The 21002-nt window shown below is 40.3% G+C and overlaps 1 protein-coding gene and 1 long non-coding RNA gene across 4 annotated transcripts; one reads left to right on the top strand and one right to left on the bottom strand.

The window, feature by feature from the left end:
* Positions 1-1343: 1343 nt before the first annotated feature.
* Positions 1344-19980, bottom strand: LOC308394807 (B-cell receptor CD22-like). Of its 2 annotated transcripts, XM_080879351.1 has the most exons (14): positions 19844-19980; positions 15886-16059; positions 14304-14639; positions 13972-14187; positions 13520-13852; positions 12908-13167; positions 12487-12811; positions 12119-12349; positions 7194-7451; positions 5554-5814; positions 3989-4070; positions 3819-3876; positions 2041-2258; positions 1344-1894 (listed from the first exon to the last, which is right to left on the bottom strand). In XM_080879351.1, the coding sequence occupies exons 2-14, from the start codon at positions 15989-15991 to the stop codon at positions 1825-1827; spliced, it is 2754 nt and encodes a 917-aa protein (XP_080735477.1). In that variant the 5' UTR covers positions 15992-16059; positions 19844-19980; the 3' UTR covers positions 1344-1824. The 2 variants fall into 2 exon arrangements, with proteins under 2 accessions (XP_080735477.1, XP_080735478.1); XM_080879352.1 differs by lacking the exons at positions 12908-13167; positions 13520-13852; positions 13972-14187; positions 14304-14639 and adding an exon at positions 6698-6958 and having other exon boundaries at positions 12487-12819.
* LOC308394813 lies at positions 17691-20926 on the top strand. 2 transcript variants are annotated; one of them, XR_013971294.1, is made up of 4 exons: positions 17691-19790; positions 19864-20031; positions 20585-20684; positions 20789-20921. It is a non-coding gene; the product is annotated as an uncharacterized lncRNA (long non-coding RNA). The 2 variants fall into 2 exon arrangements; XR_013971293.1 differs by having other exon boundaries at positions 17699-19790; positions 20585-20667; positions 20789-20926.
* The last annotated feature ends 76 nt before the right edge of the window (positions 20927-21002 follow it).

Genomic DNA, 21002 nt, shown 5'->3' with positions numbered 1-21002 from the left:
TATATATATATATATATATATATACATACATACATACATACATACATACATATATATATATATATATATATATATATATATATATATGATAAACATCAGCAGATGTTTTGGAGGTCCAGCATCATGTTGCTCTTTATCGTCTGCTTTCACTTTATTGTGGTATATGTGGGGTCGGTTTAGTACAGGCATTAAAATTTGATTGGTCTCGGATTTTTATTTATTCTTTAAAGACATGCACTGTCACTTCTTGTTTGTCTTGCAGTCTGTTGTGTAAAGTTCTACTGCACTAACTGCACATAACACGGTCAAAATGCTGAGAAGGCAATAAAAATAAATGCATTTCACTGGTCTGGTGATCAGGCAGCTGCATTTTACCACTGCAACACTTATTTTCAGTTTCATTAATTATATAACTTCTTATTTCTTAATTTTCTTGTGCTGTTCAGCATATCAGAAACCAAGAATGGTCATGAAGCACAGAGAAAGCATAAAATCTGAAACATGGAACAGTTTAACCAACCAGGCTGGTGGCTAACACTGTGGTTTACTGAGGCTAGCTCTGTGGACACTAGCGGTTATTTTTACTCTTTCAATTTACAGACTTCCCCTAAACTGACTGACTGAGTTTTAGATTATAATTGGGCTTTGATAGGTTAAAGCAATGAAAGGGGCGTAACTAAAGATACTGAAACAAACCTGCCTGTGTATTATGTATACAGAAGATGGGCTGAAAAACAAGACACAGCTGGGAACGGGGCGCAAGTAAAAACAGTTACAGGCAAACAGTCACTTCTAATTCTAGAATAAGACACATTAGAAACCAAACCTTCAACCAAAAATAGAAACTACTGAAAGACAATTAACACAGACAATCTAACAGTAACCACAGTGACAGAGATAAAGAAGACAGAAGACATGGGACAAAGAGAAACCAGGAACCCATGACATGACACAACGACAGATCCACTCACCCAAACTACCTCAAACTGTGGATCTGGTCAGCAGTTGTCAAGATGCTGAAGGACAGATGGACACATGGATGGACAGGCTGTCTAAATCTTGTGGACAGAGCTAAGCAACCAAACAGCTGGAGCAACACTGATATGAGATATAAAGGATGCACAAATTATTATTTGCCATCTACTGAGAAACTTGACCCTGCTCCTTCACATCTGCCCAACTGTAAAATACCCACCTACAGTGCAGTCAGAGGTGTGTGGGTATGTGTGTTTATTAAATCTATTTAATGAATGAATACCACTGCATATTAAAATATGAAATATAAAAACATGTCCCCTCACTTACAAACAATTAAACCCATGAAAAAAATCCTTAAGCCCTTAAGAAATATTTATTAAAGTTTTTTTTTTCATTAAATAATATATATCAGTGCATTCCAGTCAGGTTATTATGAGAGTGAAAGCATTGGTAAATAAGTCACGTTCTTAAAAAATAAACGAAGCCACGGTAAATAAAAAATCTCTTTGAGTTGATAGATACATAAAACAGTCATCAGTGCATGGAGACGGAGCTATAATGCATTTGAATGATCGCATTAGAAAATGAAGGAAGCAAGAGTGTACATGTGGACATACACTGATCAGGAGAGTGAGTCATTCACAAACAGTGCATACAAACAAATCTGTGTTGAAACCACATTCATGCACAAATGTGAATACATTTAAAATGCTCTACACTATACATATCAAACAAATTAAAGCCTAGCTGTCATGGAAAATTTCTTCTTCATTCCCAGTTTTCCAAAAGACCATTAACCAAAAACGCTCAACACTCTTTAATAAATACAAACACATCCTTACAGACTCAATGGTAGATTTTCCTGACTGTGCTGTACAGTGCAGATGAATCTTCCACAGCCTGTTCACCTCTTAATCTGTAATGATAAAAATACTGAATTATGAAGATTTTATAATAAGAATCTCACAATATTATGAGCATTAATTAAGGAAAAAAAGTCATAGGAACAACAATCAAAGCAATAAACATTTTTCAACATTGTGGACAAATAAAGAGGCTCACCCTTGGGCTCCATTAATAAACTTGACAAGAGAGTATTCCACATCTCCCCCTCCCTCTTCCTCATCTTCTTCATTTTGTCCTTTGGGTTTAGTGGGCATAATGTTGGAGTAGAGAGGATCTTCTTGGCTCTTTGAGAAACTCACACTGGCGTAGCAAAGGTTGTCCTGCTGCTCTGCTGGTGGAGCTGAAGGGCCATCATGTTCTGGAGATGCACTTTTCTGAAGAAAAAATTTTCAGCAATAAGAATACTTAATACTCAAATGAATCCCACAGAAACAGGGTTGGACATCATAGGGTCCACCATGAGTGGACTGTATCTGTTTTTGGAGAGGTAAGTATCCCCAGCAAAAGATGGTGACGGCAAAAACTAAGTGAGTGAGAATGACCACCTGAAGGAAAATAACAGAAGGACACAGTGTTTTGGAAATGACAGTCTTCACTAGTGGGGATAGTTACAAAGCTTTCTTCGTTATGAATTAGCATACATGTTTTTATTGAAACTCTTGTAGACAACACAAAGTCCGAGATAGAAACGACAAGGAGCAGGTGCATCTAGTACAGGTAGAGCTGCTGTAAAAACCCACAGAATTCAGCAGCCAGCGCAACAAATTCTGGATCCTTGGCTTTTAGTTAGCAGTTAGCATTAGCAGCACATCCTGCGTCCGATGTGAAAGGACCTTTATGCTGCGCACTGTGGCTCACAGCAATGGTCCCGGGTCAGCCCTGACTTTGTGTTAAACTAATCCTAAAGTAATAATGGTATTTCTAACCACTGATATACCACAACTTTATCCTTTCAACAGCTGCTGAAAGTTAGGGGACCTAGCTTCTATCGATATTTACATAGAGATCCTCCAGCTTCAAACTGTATTACCCTTCAAGGACCTGCTGAACTGCAGATAGGTTTGGCTGTCGGAGGGGGCTTTTTTGAACTAAAAAGCCCCCTCCGACAGCCAAACCTATCTGTTCTCTGATTTGATAGTTAAATTTGTGATTGACATGACATTGACCAATCAGATGAAAGGAATAAAAATAGGGTCAAAATTCGTACTTGTAACTTGCAGTTTCACATGTATTTTTTTGGCTAAGTCCACATAAAAATCTTTTTTACGCACACACAAATTCTTTTTACACATACAAATCCTGATTTACAAGTACAAAATATTTATGACCACACTTTGAGCCCATATCCATCCGTCCGCCCGTCCGTCCATCCATCCATCCATCTTCTTCTGCTTATCCAGGGTCAGATCGAGAAGCCCAGACCTCCCTCTCCCCAGTCACCTTCTCCAGCTTATCCTGAGAAACACCAAGGCATTCCCAGGCCAGCAGAAAGATATAATTTCTCCAGTACATCCTGGGTCTGCCCCAGGGCCTCTTCCCGGTGGGACATGCCTAAAACACCTCACCCAAGAGGCACCAAGATTCATCCTTGTCAGATGCTCGAACCACCTCAACCGGTTCCTTTCTATATCGAGGAGCAGCACAGCTCCACTCTGAGCCCCTCCTGGATGGCCAAAGTTCTCACCCTATCATTGAGGGAAAGGTCAGCCACCCTTCGGAGGAAGCTCATTTCCAATTGCTTGTATCCACAATTGTGATCACTTGTGATCATATGTCAGGGAAGGATGTAGATCAATAGTAAACTTAGAACCAATCCTCAGTTGGGACAACTGTGTGCAGCCATAACCAGAGATACTCCTACAGTACAGCTCTTTCACATTAGTTTTGTATTTATCTTATGTGTGATGACCATTTAATCACCCTTTCTTCCTTACCTGTGCGATGCTGTTTGTCCTGTCTTTGGAGAAAATGACTTTTAAGGGCCTCGTTTTTCTATACAGAACAGAGAACGAACATTGAACAATGAGCATTGGAATTTCAGGAATCTTTGGATGACAAGAGTGAAGAACTAATTGTAGTTCATTTTAAAAACTGATCTGCTCACCTTATGAATATGACTGCAGAGAGGATTACGATAGCCAAAAAGAAAATAGTCATCGATGCAATTGCAGCTGATTTCACTAAACCTGGGAAACAAACTCTGGATTAGTAACTGGATTACAGGATTTTGGGTCTATTAACCCTAGAACACTATCGCTGGGTGAAAATACATTTACATGATTTCTCACTCCTGCAGCTGTTTGCGTGTCGAGGAGCCTGTGCCATCACCAGGGAAGTCTCAAATGTCCCAGGAATGGGTGGACCAAAGACCAGCTTTCCAGAGTCATTATTTTGTTTTAGGAGTTTTATTTTTCATTTTGTTAGACATGGCACAGTTGAAAGTAAAAGAAGACCACTCTAATTTGTCATGTGTTGTCATATTTTGATATATTTGATTACTGTTCATTGGTTATATTATACCGGGTATAAATCACCCGGCATTAGTGATCGTGTTACTATTTATAGCGATAGTGTTCTAGGGTTAAGAATGAACATAAAGCATATCAGACCAAAACCTTCTAGTTTATGACTCATGGACTGTGGTTTTGCATCTAATTCCTGCTAAAGTGGCTTTTATTCTGACAGCTGGTACGTTGTCGAGTAGGAGGAAGGATAGCTCCACAGTGGGTGGCATCAACTGTCAACCATGGAGGAGGACGTGTGATGGTCTGGGGCTGTTTTGCTGGATCCAGGATCGGTGACTTGTACAGAGTCGCCCTGAACCAAAACGCCTACGACAGCATTCTGCTTATCCATGCAATACCCTCTAGTATGTGCCTAGTTGGTCAGGGGTTCATCCTACAGAAAGATAATGACCCAAAATGTAGTCCAAGCTATTCCAGAACTACCTCAAGAAAAAAGAACAAGGTCGTAAGCTTGAAACCATGAAGTGGCCAGCACAGTCCTCAGACCTAAACCCCATCGAGCTAGTTTGGGATGAACTGGACAGAAGAGTGAAAGCAAAGCAACCTACAGGTGCTGCATGTTTATGTGAATTTCTGCAACAGATATGGTAAGAACTCTCTGAACAATGTTTGATTTCTATTGTAGAAAGAATGCCACAGGCGTGTTCAGCTGTTATATTTGCTAAACATGGCTTAGGTTTAAAATACATTTTGGAAAGACTGGGATGATCTAAAAACTTTTGACTGGTAGTCTACATTTTTCTATTTTTTGCAAAGTATTATATTTGGGTAATGCTGTATCTATTTATTCCTGATCTGATCTTATTTTCTCAATGTCAAAGTACTATAGGCACTGTCATCTATTTTGCGTGATTACAACTTCAACAAAAAAGAGAGAAATGGGGAGTTAGCCATCTGTAACATCTTTGAACTGGTAAATGCTGTTTTACATTAATAAAGTAAGAACAATATAACTAGTATTTTTGGAACTGCCTAGCAAAGACAATGATGTTTAACTGTCTAGTTGATGAATCACGCACACACTTAGATCCTAGTGTAATATTTCTACATGTATCAATGTTCAGGTCAATTTTTATTTATTTATTTCTGAAATGATGAAATGATGCAGAGATAAATGGGCAAATTTATAAATTTAGTCACTTACTTGCTGTAACAATCAGCTGTAAGGTGGAGTTATGATGTCCTCTTGTGTTCTGTGCAACACAGTAATAACTCCCAATGTGTTCGGGTCTGAAGTCAGTGATGGTGAAGTTCTGGCCTGATGCTTTTGCTGAGTCTTCATTCTCCTTGTACCAGGTGTAACTAGCTGCTGGGTTAGCATCACTGCTACAGGTCAGAGTCACTGAACTGCCCTCCACTATCTCAGCAGAGGGACTCACTGACACAGAGGGAAGCCTCGGAGGATCTGCAGCATATTGGAGACCAGTCGTCAATATTTGAAAGCCTTGTTTTGTTTAGGTTAATCAGTATTTATTTATTTTTTGACATTTTTAGAAACCCAATAATGCAGAGTCAGAATATATAGATTACATAAAACACATGGTTGTAAACTCTTTGCATGTACAGTACATTCAGAAAAGTGTTCACCACGCTTAACTTCCAGTTCCACATTTTTGTAATGTTACAGCCTTAAAGTTCTACACACAATACACCATAATGACAAAGTGAAAACATTTGCTAACCATTTAGAATAAGGCTGTAATATGACGAAATATGGAACAAGTAAAGCACGGAAAATACTTTCTGGATGTACTGTAATGCCAGTCTTAATCCAGTTTATCCTGTTCACACAGGGGCACAGTGACAGACTATAAATGGTGAGCATTAAAGCACACTAACAGAGAAAGAGACAAACATTCATATTGACCGCTACTGCCAGATTAGAATTACTGATTAACCTCATATGCATGTCCTTGGACTGTGGGAGGAAGCCAGAGCACCAGGAGAGAACCCACACAGGGAGAACATGTAAACTCCACACAGCTGGCAAGAAGATTCAATCCCAGAACCTTATCATACCTATAATTATAGTTTAGCATGTTTGCATCATAGATAGTATAAAAGACGGGCATGACGTGAAAAAGGAGGGAGGAGAGTCCGACTATAAAACCATTTACTTACTGCAAAGACTCAATCACAAGTCATTTGTCAGTTAGCATATAATTTTGAAAAAAGTATGACCAAAAATTCTGGTCTTTTTTTTAGCCTCATCTAGTGCTAGTGAGTACTTAATAGCGCAATTATTTGCAACCAGACATGTTTTCTGAGCTGTTCACTGAAATACTTACACTCAACATCTATGTATAGAGTTACGGACTGTGCTGGTCCATACAGATTCTCAGCTTTGCACGAGTAGTTCCCGCTGTGCTCAGAGCTGATGGAGGAGAAATGGTACCTTCCCACTGGTCCATGAAGCAATAATTTGTTCTCCTTGTACCAGGTGTAATTAGCTGCTGGGTTAGCATCACTGCTGCAGGTCAGAGTGACTGAACTGCCCTCCACTATCTCAGCAGAGGGACTCACTGACACAGAGGCAAGCTTTGGAGCATCTGGAGGAGAAATAGAAAATATACTAAAAAACATGTATTCCTGTTCCTGTTTGACCTAAAATTTGTGACATATTAAACCTTTTCTATAACTGAATACTGATAAAGGTTTTAGACCTGCAGCATTTACTCTGACTCTATGACTGTATCGGGGTTTGTAAAGTGTGGCCTTGTTTGGTTGTAAAAAAAAATTGCTGTTAAAACTATTAATTATGCAAAGATAACTGTCTTCACTCACATTTCACATTGATAGAGATGACTTCAGATGGTCTTTGACCCAGCTCATTCTTAGCGGTACAATTATACTCTCCAGAGTCAGAAGACTGGATGGATCTGAAGATGAGCTCTTGTTTTGTACTGATTGTTTTTTTGTCCTTGTACCAGGTGTAATTAGCTGCTGGGTTAGCATCACTGCTGCAGGTCAGATTCACAGAGCTACCCTCCACTATCTCATGAGAGTTATTCAGCACCAGTACTGAAGCAAATTTTGGAGCATCTAGGAGAGAGAATATAAAGATTGATTAGATTTGATTAGATTTTAACAAACACAATAAATAAAGCAATTTAATTATCAGTCATTTTCTGAATCTGTTATCTTCAGCATATAAACGTGTTTTGTATAGATCAATTGAGTTTCTCAGTCTTACCACTCTCACAATTCACAGGACAGACTTTACATCTGCAACTAACCCTCTGTGTAGTCAGAGCACTGCTGCTTATCTCTTGTTCAAAATTGCCACACAGGTACGAGTACCGCAATGCTCATTACATTGGTAACGGTATCTTCTGAATTAATTAAGCATGCCTTCCAAAAACAAATTTAATGATGATATGATAAGGCTATAATTCAGGTTGGCTGGATTAGGCACAAAAATGATTTTCTCAGCTTTTAGAATTGATTGTTTCTGTCATGGCTGTGTGCAGGCAGGCAGAGAGGAAGGACCCAAAATGCAGGACTCACTGACGCAAAGGTAAACTCAAACAGCTTTATTGCAGCTTGCAGACTGAACAGAAGACTAACTATACTGAGGAAAAAATAAACTAACAGGCAGGCAAAACAGGTAACGGAACACACAGCGTAAACTGAGGGTAAGCAGACATTAACAACGCAACAAAGAGTGTGTGTTCCGTTACCGGCAAACACAGGGCTTATATACACTGGGGAGTAATCAGGGAATGGGAAACAGGAGGGAGACACAGCTGGGAGAAATTAGACTAACGAGACAGGGGAGAAGTAAAACTGAACATTATGACATCAGACTGGGACTATCAATATATAACAGGAAACACAGAACAATTTACAAAGACACAGACCTGACACTGAGGCAGACTGAAAGAATATAACACAGGGAACCCAAAGACGACAGAGACTAAAAGAAGAATTAACATCAAACTAAACTTATAACCAGAACCAAACTGAAACCTAGAATAATAATAAGCAAAAAAGCATATCTTGAGAATCATAACATTACGGAGCCCCGCAAGGGACATGGGAGAAAAAAAAATTAAGACGGACTTTTGCGAGATCTCGCAAAACAAACTCGGGATCTCGCAAAAGTGAAAACATTTCGGAGACCGCCTGCTCGAAGCCGACCGGGAGTTCGAAGCACGATGTGCCGGGAGAGCGGTGTTCCCCCCGGCTGTAGTAGGTCTCAACCTCCCGTTAGCTTCGAGATGGTGGGTGTCAGACATCTCCAAAAACGTCAGAGCACTTTTGCAAATATGTGATGTCTTGTAAACCGAGCAGATATTTGACGTTTAAACAGCTACATTCACACCTCAAAATATCTTAAAAGTTTATTTTGTGACCCAGAAAGAGTAATAGTACAACTAAGTAGCTGCCGCCATTGTTGGAATTCAACTTTTGCAAAACTTTTGCGAGATCCCGAGTTAGTTTTGCGAGATCTCGCAAAAGTTCATCGTAATTTTTTTTCTCCCATGTCCCTTGCAGGGCTAGATTATGATTTAGAACATAAATATAATCTAGAACAGGGGTCTGCAACCCTAGGCACGCGTGCCACAGTTGGCACGCGAAGGGTTAACTGATGGCACGACCATAGCTGGACTGGCCATCGGGCATTTGCTGGGTGGCCAGATTATTTTTTTAAATTTTTTATTGTAACGGTATAAACAATGAAAGGTGGTGGATTGGCCAGATGCTGGCCGGTGTGTAAAAAATAACTCAGTTGTTTGGTGGTGGCTGTGGTGGAGCTTCCACAGATTCAGTAACATTAGCAAGTGGTGGAAGCCAACAGGTGGATGAGGGAAAGGGGAGGCAGGAGGAGGAGAGACCCAAGGTGGCCGCTGGTCCGAGTTTGAACTGAACTTCAGGTAAGAAGTTATGACCTGCAGTCTGTCTGGGTCAGATATAAACCAAGTTTAGGTGGAGTTTATTTTCGTTGTGCTGACTTTCTACAGTCAGTTACAATAACTCGTACTGCATACTAGCTAGCATGATGGATTTTCTATACAGCTGGGTGGGTGCTATGATGTTACTGATAGTGAACTTTATTTTATTTATAAGGTTAGTTAGTAGAGTTGCCAACTGTCCCGTAAAAAGACGGAATCCTCCCGCATTCAGAGACAATATTTGTGTTTCGTGTTGAGCTGAGAAGGGATGCAGTTTGTGTGGTTTTTTTTACATTCTAGCTGAAGTATGGGACAAAGCTGGAGTTATTCTGTGTCGTTACGCTGCACAGCTGCCTCATTCTTTCCCCCTCCCTCACCTGTTGCTACTTTAATCATGAAACTGATCAATGATCAGCTGATCGGCTTTTCTCTCTTGTTTGTTTATCGCCACTTTGCGCCAGAAAGAAGAAACCGCCGGATGTCGCACTAAACAACAGCAGCACATTTAAGCTTGATCAGCTGTTGTTAGAATTTATTTAATATTACTTTCTAGTGGGCAGCACGGTGGCAAGGTGGTTAGCACTGTTGCCGCACAGCAAGAAGGTCCTGAGTTCAATTCCACCATCAGGCCGGGGTCTTTCTGTGTGGAGTTTGCATGTTCTCCCCGTGTTTGCGTGGGTTCTCTCCGGTACTCCGGCTTCCTCCCACTGTCCAAAGACATGCAGCTTGTGGGGATAGGTTAACTGGATAATCCAAATTGCCACTAGGTGTGAATGTGCGAATGGTTGTCTGTCCCTTTGTGTTAGCCCTGCGACAGACTGGCGACCTGTCCAGGGTGTACCCCGCCTCTTGCCCTATGACAGCTGGGATAGGCTCCAGCACCCCCCGCGACCCTGAAAAGGATAAGCGGAAGCGAATGGATGGATGGATGGATTACTTTCTAGTATCAGCTGATGTTTGCTGGAGCCACAGCTGTAAAAGCTGCTGGTCATGATATCGGTTTGGATATGTGGCGAGAGGGAAACATGAAATCAGGAGATGTCCTTACTGAATCATCAGAGATGAACAGGTGATGGAGAAACAGGTTTACCTTTTAGGTGACATGAATGAGTTGAAGGGAAGTTATGAACTGTTTCTGAGAAATAACACCAGGATCTGTTTCTAAGTAGCTGACAGCTGGTAACTGTGCAGGGGCGGGTCTAGCAAAGTTTTGCCAGGGGGGGCAGGTAGGGCATTAACAGGGAAAGGGGGGCACAAAGATGTACTTTCTTATTCTCATTTAAAATGTCTGGCTGTTATTAAATAATTATCTGAATCTTACAACCAAAGGTGTTATCTGATGTAAAATGTATAGAAATCATACATATACCAACAAGACAGTGTACATCACTGTCACAACAGCGTTTGTTTTCATTCAAAGGCTTTATGGCTTTAATACCTGGTGGGCAGGTCTTTAGTCAAAATGCCCGCGCTGATTTTTTGTCCCAGTCCAGCCCTGGGCACGACACCCAGGGAATTAATCTGAGAAGGTGCATCAAAAAATAAATGGCCGCACCTCGGTGCACACTGCAAATTGGGACTTTCAGGTGTATGGACCAATGTTTTATTTTCTGATCAAACCAGAGATCTTTAATGAGCAGCTGGATTTGTCTCGCATTAACTGGCTGAGTTAATACCAGTTAATGCGACATCGAAGCAGCTGGAATCCACAGCTGTGTGTGTTCATGGAGCTGCATTTTCACCTGCTGGACATCACTACCTGACAAGTTTAACTGTCTTCAGAACATTGCAGAGGCCTTATTGACAGTACTTGGCTCTAAATATCTGTGTGAGCAGATTTTCTCTCACATGAAGAGTGTCCTCAGGTAGCCATCTGAATGGGCACTCAGAGACCTGTGTCTGTCTCTGAGTGGGAGACCAGAGATCACATTAACATGTGTGTCTTTGTATTAACAGACATGCTATATTGGCTTAGTTTATTTTTCTTATCATCGTTGTGAGGAGACCATAAATAACATTTGTATTTTCTGTTGTACAGTTCATTTGCTGTTATGGAGTTCTTGTTATGGATAAAAAGTGTCTTTTTTTTGTTTCAAAATAGCTGATAACTATTCGCTGACAGCTGCCAACATCTGCAAACAAATATAATTCTAGAAAGTGGTTCTATATATTGTGTAACTGTTCATATAGCGCGTTATTCAATTTATTGCTAATGCAATCATATGGCACACTGACTTCTGAGGAAATTTTAAATGGCACTCGTCATCAGAAAGGTTGCCGACCCCTGGTCTAGAAAAACATCAAAATATAAGAAACAGAAAATGCTGGGTCAAAATGACCCGGAACTGTGACAGTTTGGTTTGAAATGGGTAATTAGTTCAAGTTTAGTTAACTCTTATTTATCACACGTTTAACATTGATATCCATATTGTGACTGCAGAATCATCATGTTCCTGAATTATGAAGAAAAAAAAAGTCACATGAAATAGACCTGGCAGTGAGAGAACGATGAACGATCTTTCCAAACTTCCAAAGGAAGAGCTCCTTGTTTCCTTACATGAAGCAGATTTCCTGCTCAAAAATCGTTCGGCGTACGGCCGTCTTTCATTAGAGTATATGATATCTTCACTATGCAGTAGCCTACAGCTGGGCAGTGAAAGGAGCTGATATATCCTGTCCTCTGATCACGAACACACACAAAACTGAATGAAGGTTTCAATTTTGTGAACCTGACTCGAACTATCGTCACTTTGAAGTTATTTATAATCTGTCAGAATGATAAAAGTCTGTGACTGAATCATGAAGTGAACTCACACACTGGTGGAGAGTGGTAATCCTCATATCCTGTGAAAGCACAGGAGATGTTGTCTCCAGGATAAAAGCAGTCTGTATAAGTAGAAGTTTGCTGTTTTGTGTTTTTCTGTCCGTTCTTGAACCAGATGAAAGAAAGACGACCAGCTGGACTGCAGCTGCTTTCACACTTCAGCTCTGCCTCAGTCTGACACTCATGGACTGGTATTATTCTGCTCACCTTCACCTGCAGAGCTGTGTGAAATTAAAGTATTCACATTGTTAAATAGTCAAACCACAAAGACACCAAAAAGTAAATAATTAACAACACAAGATTCAGTTTGTAAAATTCAACTGAATGAAATTATGAGTCACTGTGTGTTGATCAGTACCTGTGACAGTCAGAGTTGTTCCAGGTAAACTACTCTTCCATTCAAAGTCTTGTGTTTTGAATTTGAAGTGATACTCGGCTGAATCACTCTCTGTCAGGTCTCTGATTCTCAGAGTGGAGAGTCCTCGCTCTGTTTCAGTCACCTCAGCACGATCTTTATACTGGGAGTCTTCTGTGAGGTCCTCAGATCCACGACCAGAACGGAACCAGGACTTTGATTGGATTGAACTTTCATAACTGTTGTAAGTACATGAAATGTCCACTGATGAGCCTTTGAATGCACAGATTTTTCTTTTACTGTAATTCACTTTGTTGCACCGTTGACCCTGTGTACCTGAAAAATTACAATTAAAACATTTTAAAACAAATTTAATGACAGAACATGACATTAATTATTACCCAGATAAGAAGTTTTAATTCACGTAAAACCTCAAAGTGAACTCACAAACTAACGAAGAGTGAAAATCCTCAAATCCTTTTAAAGCACATGAGTAGCTGTTTTTATAGTCATATGACCTTTGATATGGGTAGCTGTTTGAAGTGTCACGTGACACGTCATAAGAAGAAGAGCTGGCTCCATTCACTTGTTGTCCATTTTTGTACCAGACATAAGATGAAACATAATGATTACAGCTGGTGACACAATCCAACTGTAGTCCATTGAACCCTCTGACCTGAACATCTTGACCAGTGGATAAGAAACAATAAATAAGATGTCAGTCACTCTCACACTGAAGGAGTCATAATAGGGAATTCAGTTCTGAGTAGATGAATTCGTGAAAATGATCATTCTCTCAAAGTGTAAACATGAAATCCCTCAAAAGTTAAAAGTGAAAGTGCAGTATATGTATATATATATATATGTGTGTGTGTGTATATATATATATATATATATATATATATATATATATATATATATATATATATATATATATATATATATATATATATATATATATATATATATATATATATGCAGATAAAGTATAAAGTTGTTCCTGATTAAATATCCATCAGTGTGTGTTGATCAGTACCTGTGACAGTCAGAGTTGTTCCAGGTAAACTACTCCCCCATTCAAAGCTTTGTGTCTTGAATTTGAAGTGATACTTGGCTGAATCACTCTCTGTCAGGTCTCTGATTCTCAGAGTGGAGCGTCCTCTCTCTGTTTCAGTCACCTGAACACGACCTGCATACTGGGAGTCTTCTCTGAGGTCCTCAGATCCACGACCAGAACGGAACCAGGATGTTGACTGGATTGAACTTTCATAACTGTTGTAAGTAGAAGAAATGTCCACTGATGATCCTTTGAATGCACAGATGCTTCTGTTGCTGTAATTCACTCTGTTGCATGAATCATCTTGGACACCTGAAACATAAAATGATTTTGAAGTCAGATTTAGAAAGTAGTTACTGTGAGTTTGACTATTTTTATTCAGATGTATGTAATGACTATGAGATGGTTTTATGTTACTGAAATAAACTCACACACTGAAGGAGAGGAGAAATCTTCATGACCTGTTACAGCACAGGAGTAGCTATCTGAAGGATTCAGCTTGGCTGAATACCGATACTGGTTTCTACCAGAAACCCTGTGTCCATTTTTGTACCAGATGTAGGAGGTACGATAATTTTGTCGACAACTACTCTGACAAGTCAGTGTTGCCCAGTTGGAATATGATGTGTCCACGTGTACCCGAAGAGCTGATTATGTCAAGAAATAATATCAGAGGAGAAATTTTAACATCCATTATCCATACGCAAACACACACAGTTATGTTCATAACAAGGTTTGACTGATGTGTAATTAAAAATGTTACCTGTGACAGTCAGAGTGACTCCAGGTAAACCAGTAAAATCTTTCCAGTCTGTTTCAAACCTGAACTTGTACACAGCTGAGTCGCTCTCTCTCAGGTCTCTGATTGTCAGAGTGTAGCTCTTCCAGTCAGAACTGTACAACACTCGACCTGCATACGCTGGGTCTGTTTTCAGATCTTCAGGATTATAATTGTTCCCTTTAGTGAACCAAACTCTTTTTAACACATTTACTCTTGAAGGGTATTTGAAGGAGCAGCCTATGTCCACTGTTGATCCTTTTACAGCACAGATCTGAGTAGAAGTGTAAGTCACTGCATAATCATTCTGACTCTGTACCACTGTAACACAGAACACATCAGAAACTAGATTAATGGCAACAACAAACATATTGTTTCAGTAAAAGTTCTGAGAACCTTTTCTCAGAATAAGCAGCACAGATTTATTGTTCCTGAGATTTTTTATCATGCATATGGTATTAAGTATTTAGGAAGGTATTTTTGTTTTTGTTGTTCTTGTTGTTTACATATGCGAGATCATGTCCATTCAGAAGTCTTCATCCAGTCAATTTCTGAGTGAGTTAATGATGTGATTTTTCTTTGAAAACAAGTCTTTGCAGGCTGTGAGAATGAGTCAAAACAGTAAGTACATCCATCCATTCGCTGGCAGGGGGCTGCAGCCTATACCAGCTGTCTTAGGGCAAGAGGCAGGGTACACCCTGGACAGGTCGCAGGTCTGTTGCAGGACTAACACATAGACAGAGATAACCATTCACTCACATTCTCCCGCATTCACCCTATGGGCAATTTAGTGTTTCCAATTAACCTATCCCCACTAACTGCATGTCTTTGGACTGTGGAAGGAAGCCAGAGTACCCGGAGAGAACCCACGCAAACACGGGGAGAACATGCAAACTCCACACAGAAAGACCCCGGCCTGACGGTGGAATTAAACTCAAAACAGTAAATCAGTAAATCAAAAACAAGATAATAATAATGGTATCTGTGGGTTTGTTATTACAAATATAACAATTTGCATAATACATCCATTACAGAAATATGACAAAATGTTGTCAAATGTTGTCTATGTAAAATAATTGCAGTGGCATGAAAGGGCCATTATATAGTGTAGTAAATTATTCAGGTGACATACAAATTTCGCTGTGTGCCTAGAATTTATCTCACAATATAATTTACAAAACATGTTTAGGAACCAGGAACTATGTGTTTGTGCAAAAAACAAAGAAAAGAAAAGAAAAGAAAAGAAAAGAAAAGAAAAGAAAAGAAAAGAAAAGAAAAGAAAAGAAAAGAAAAGAAAAGAAAATGGCTGGGAATTCACTTTCTGTTTATCTGTTAGTTTCTGTTATGAAACTTCAACCCAAGTTAAAGCAGCCTGAAAATTGTATTTGTCCATTAAATGCAGTGGAGACAATAAATAAAAAAAACTTTTCTACAATCTGTATTCAGTTGCAGTATTGGAAATGCAAACCTTTAACAGCTATGTGCTGCAGATGGTGTGGTGTAAAAACCAATCAAAAACAGTTCAGTTGTGATCTACCTCAAGACTGACTTACTATTACAGAATTACCTGGCAGCGAGAGAAGGAAGAGAACCAATCCAGTTGCTGCTGCAGTTGAACTCATGGCTGCTCCTCTCGTCTCATAAATCCCATCAGCAGGTAGATCACACAACATGTAACATGTTGTAAACCAGCCACAATTTCTGCCAGTGTTGAAGATGCTGTCTCTGAAGACCGTGCTCTCTGTGGTTGGAAAATGTAACAGAGTTATCTGGCTGTCTTCCTTCCTCTGTACATGCTTAACATGCATGAACAGACTTTAAACCTGTAAACCCCCGCGCTTAAATAAAGAAGTGATTCTCTCACAACACTTTGCATGCAGCTTTATGTTCTTAAAATATCACCTTAAGAAAAAAAGGACTGCCTCTGATACAACTGCTGAGGACAATAGAAAACATTTTAACACGAGTCTTTTTTGAAAACTTCAGGCCTGACTTTATTAATGATCATTTTGAAAACTGGGCCATGAATAGATGTTTCATGTTTCATGGGTTCAAGTTCAGTTTAAATCTCTCTAGAGCTGTTTTTTGTCCAGAAGGAAGATAATAACTGCTGAGTGGAATCCTAACAGTTCAGTAGTAGGACGGCTAAAAAGTATGCTAGGTATAGCTAATATACTGATAGAGTTTTAAATGACTAAAAAATGTTCTTTGGCAAGCTAGGCTAACCCTTAAAACAAGTTTAAGTAGGGATGTTTTGTTACCCCCACTTCTGTGTGTAGTGTGGCTGGTAAAAGTGAGGGTAAACAATACCCTGATGCAAAAAGGAAACAAAACAGAAAGAATCACTAAGTGCCCAGCAAAGTTAAAATTGATGCAGCAAAGCTGATGGGAAATTGGGGATTGCATAAACTAGAGACTAGACTCAGACAATATTTAAGGATCTTCTGCCAGCTCTGTCACAGCCCCACAGCCATGTGCCTTGCTTTCTGCCTTGAATTCTTAGTTATTATAATCAAGAGTGAGTTATGTGTTGTTATCTTGTTATTTCTCTGTAGGAAGTTTAGATTAAGATGCCACGTCAATACTTGCCATCTCACATATTGATGTGCAGTTTAAATATTGATGTGGTGGGAAAGAAGGTTTGCTGTGTCTCACAAGCATGCACAAGGTTACAGGAGACAGGCAGCAGCACCCTGACTGCCAAGTTTCAGGATGAAATCCCTGGACCCAGTGTCATTACCCTACACTGCTGCAGTGTGTTACTTTAGTGCAAAGTCTTTATAAAATCAAGGAGACTGTGGTAGAAGATGATTGTTTTCTAAAGCTCTAGCAATGTTTTGAATCCAACAAGTCCAACAAATGCAGTGCCTCCAAAAAGCTGTTAAATGACTCTTCTAAAAGATTCAGTATCCAGCAAAGGAGTAAATAATGCAGTGGGGTTTTGAGTTCTTAATCACACAAAAGTTATATTCAAAACCTTTGTTATGAATCCTGATTCTGTTTAAACTGCTACCTCGGTTAGAGGACTGCACGGTTAAGATGCAACCACAACATCTAAAATCGCTCAACAGTTCTCTTTTGCCACGAAGATTACATAAACCTTTTCACCAGGGGCAAACCAGAGCACAGGATCAGAAAATGAAACCAGCAGATACAGAACATTGCAGCTCAAACCAGCCCCTGAATACTGTGGTTAATAAAAAAGTGGTAACTGGTGTGGCAGCTGGAGCCTGTTAACACGAGGGCTTCACTTGCAGGTGGAGCAACCACAAAGCCAGCCAGACTCGCCACCTGAGAGAGAAAGAGGAAAACAAAATACATGCCTGACAGTCAACAGGACCAAAAGGATCAGTGGGTGTGTGTGGGTGTTCCTGTGCTCCGTGCAGGTCTGAGAGCCACATCAGTGTTCTTCTTCAAAACTGTGTTCGTACCTCTCATCAGTTAAGAACCTGCTCGATGACGGACTTATGATCTGCAAAGGGCACTGGGACCTCCTGATGAAATCCACAGCGTGTGTAGATTAGTTTATTAACAGGTGACACATAACAGAAAAGACTAAGTCAGGTATGTGCTGACTCAGCAAGGACTCTATAAAGAAAAGTGAAACACAATACCGGAGAGTTTTCCTTTAAATTTTCACCTGGTGCCTGTGAACTGTTCATTCTTTTAAATGCTTTGGATTCAGTTTAACTCAGTTCAAGTTTATTTAGAAAGCACCAAATCAAAGGTCCCCTCAATGACCTTTGTACTGTAAGGTAAAGACTCTTAAGTAATAAGGATCACAGTGGGCTCATTACTAAGGCATTACAGCTGTCACTGCTTATTTTCTAACATTACACAGAGCAACATGTGTATCAAGACAGATACACATCAGTACAGCCTCTGCACTCATTAGATGTAACTAATACTTGCCTGAAATCTAAGATTAATCTTCACACCAAGGATTTCTTCTGATCTTGAAAATGTTATTTTTACAGTTCAGTTCAGTGACTGTGAGCTAAACACACACACACACACACACACACACACACAAATGCGCTCACTCTCCTTTGCTGAAGTGTGTGAGTGTCCTCTTGTGTTCATAACGATGTCCTGCAGTGTTGCAGATATATTTCAGCCAGAAATGATCACCTACACAGCTCTGGTTTCTTCCTCTGCCACCGATGAAAGACAGCATGGATGTGCTGTAGGTGTCATTATGTGTATTTAATATGAAGCCATCATTTAGCAGTCTCAAAGGATTAATTACTAATGAAGCTGCTCGTGACCATTATCATTTACACGTGTCATTGTCCACCCGAGATTTACTTATTCTTTTAATGACTCTGATTCTGACTGAAATGAAAATGAATACATTATACAGATATGAATACAGCTGGTTTTATTTGGACCTTTCACAAAACACTGTTATGGTAAAAATGGCCTGTATTTGTATAGCGAAAAGCTGCTCAGATGACAGTGTCATCAAATGAAAGTAGCTCAGGATGCAGAGCGGGTCATCTACATCAGAAGGTTGGTGGTTTGGTGCCTGGCTGCTCTCAGTCTGCATGCCAAATATCCTTACACTTCCTTCAGAGTATAAATGTGTATGAATAGAAGGCACTTACGCTTTGAAAAAAAAGTGCTTGTCTGAACAAATGTGAACGAAGCAAATTGTATGAAGCATTTTGAGTGGTCTGATAGAGTAGAAAAGTGCGCTATAATAACCAGTCTATTTACTATTTAGCAAGGACAGCAACCACAAAAAACAGGAAGATGTAGCATGTTCATAAACAGGGATTATACTGGCAAAGGACGAGTTGGTTCCTAAACTAAAAGCTGGAAGAGAAAGTGGAGACGTGTCTTTTTGAAACTGAAAAAGAAGCAGAGTGCTTTGGGTTGATAAGAACATGCTTGTATAGCCGGCAGCCAAGAAAATACAATAAAATGAGGAAAAATGTCACCAAACTAAATCAAAAGTAAAAGACGGCTGTAGAGCCAAGCAGAACAAAGCCATAAAACAGAATGTCAACAACCTACATTAGTGGAAGGGAAGCTTTAACACAAAGTCCAATGAAATTGCAGGTTCGGTTTGCAGGGTGAGGTGCATTAATTAAGAAAGCAATAAAATAGCTTATACATTTTGTACACGGAAGTAAAAACAATTTAGTAACAAGTCTGACAGAATACCAAGAACCTGACAGAGAGGAGGAAAACTGAACGATCCACTCATGGTGCTGATAAACCCATAGCTGCTCCTTTCATCTCTATTCAAACCCATCTGCAGGCACACTCTGCCCCGGGCAAACTCAATTAGCTAACATATAGTGTCATGGTCTGGTTGGGCACCTGCAGGTCTCAGACAGCGGCTCCTCCTCCTTTAGGCGGAGTCCGGTTGCCCCTCCCTGGCTGACCACCTGTGAGCAATCGTGCCAGCGGTATATCAGACCTGCGCTCTCAACCACTCATCGCCTGAGTATCTGCTATTCCCATGTTAGTTCAGTGGAGCATCCTAAGCCTTGTCTTAACGCCGTGTGATGACTGACCTGTCTTTTCTTGTCCTCAGCGATAGCACCCGGAGTGGAGATCTTGTTCCCCTCGCTCCCGTCCTCCTGGACCTGGGCCGCCAGCTGCTCACACGTGGCCTGCCGGCCCACTGCTCACCTGCCTGCCTCCCCACGCCTCGACCGCTTCCGGGTTTTCCGCTCCACCTGTCCCCTCCATCTGAAACCAAGTAAGGCAATTCAATTCAACTGCGGAGGATTATTGGTTGTCTGCTGGATCCCTCTGATCGTGATCTCCTCTTGTTCCAGTGCCCCGGCCCCTACCTAGTCCTGTTTCTACCTCCCCGCTGTCCCCGCTGTTCAGCCGTCTCCTAGAGGTGTCTAGGTCGCCCTCATTATCACAGACGAATCCTACGCGCCACTAGTGTGGTGGCGTCGCTTTGTGTTTCACCTTTGTTTTCCTGTGGGCGGAAATAAATCATTTGTTTTCTGTCACCTCGCTTCCGGGTTGGTTTCTGCGCCTGTGTCCATCCCTGTTCCCTCGTGCCGTTGAGCCGTGACATATAGAGCACTTGTTCAGGAGGATGTGGTCTCGGACAACACAAACAAACGAAAACCCACTTCTGTTTAGATTGTGGTTGGTAGACTCCTCAACAATAAATCAAATAGCTCACAATGGGATTGCTTTCTTCTGCCTCACATTACTGAAAAATAAGAGTTTAATACGCATGAACACACATAATGAGAGCGTCTGTATCTCTGTCTTCTGTTTTAATAACACAGAGCGAAGATCAAACCATCACTCCCAAACCTGAGAATTTCTCTGAAGAACAAATGCAAGCAGCTGGAAACTAAAACAACAAACAGTAAGGGAAAATAAAAGGTCTCATATCAGTTTTTATTGTTTTATGCAAATATTTATACATTTTATATGCAAAATCTAATTTTACTGATATGAAAATAACTTCTTTTTAAAATCTGTCCCAGTGTCGGACTAAAGTGTTTCCAACATGGTTCAACCAAACATTTGGACCATAAATCTCTGCGACATGCGTCTGTACACAAACCAGGAGCTCCTGTTTCTGAAATCCAAGTGAAGCCTTGAAAAATACATTTCCACTGAGGACTGTCTCTGCTACAAGATTTTCTTTAAAATGGATTTATTCTTCCCCGGATCAGGGTCTGCATAACATCCTTCATT

The sequence above is a fragment of the Rhamphochromis sp. 'chilingali' genome (genome assembly GCF_963969265.1).
Source record: "Rhamphochromis sp. 'chilingali' genome assembly, chromosome: 4".
Classification (NCBI taxonomy): domain Eukaryota; kingdom Metazoa; phylum Chordata; class Actinopteri; order Cichliformes; family Cichlidae; genus Rhamphochromis; species Rhamphochromis sp. 'chilingali'.
The sequence above is the reverse complement of the archived record's forward strand: the minus strand, read 5'-3'. Positions and strand labels throughout refer to the sequence as shown.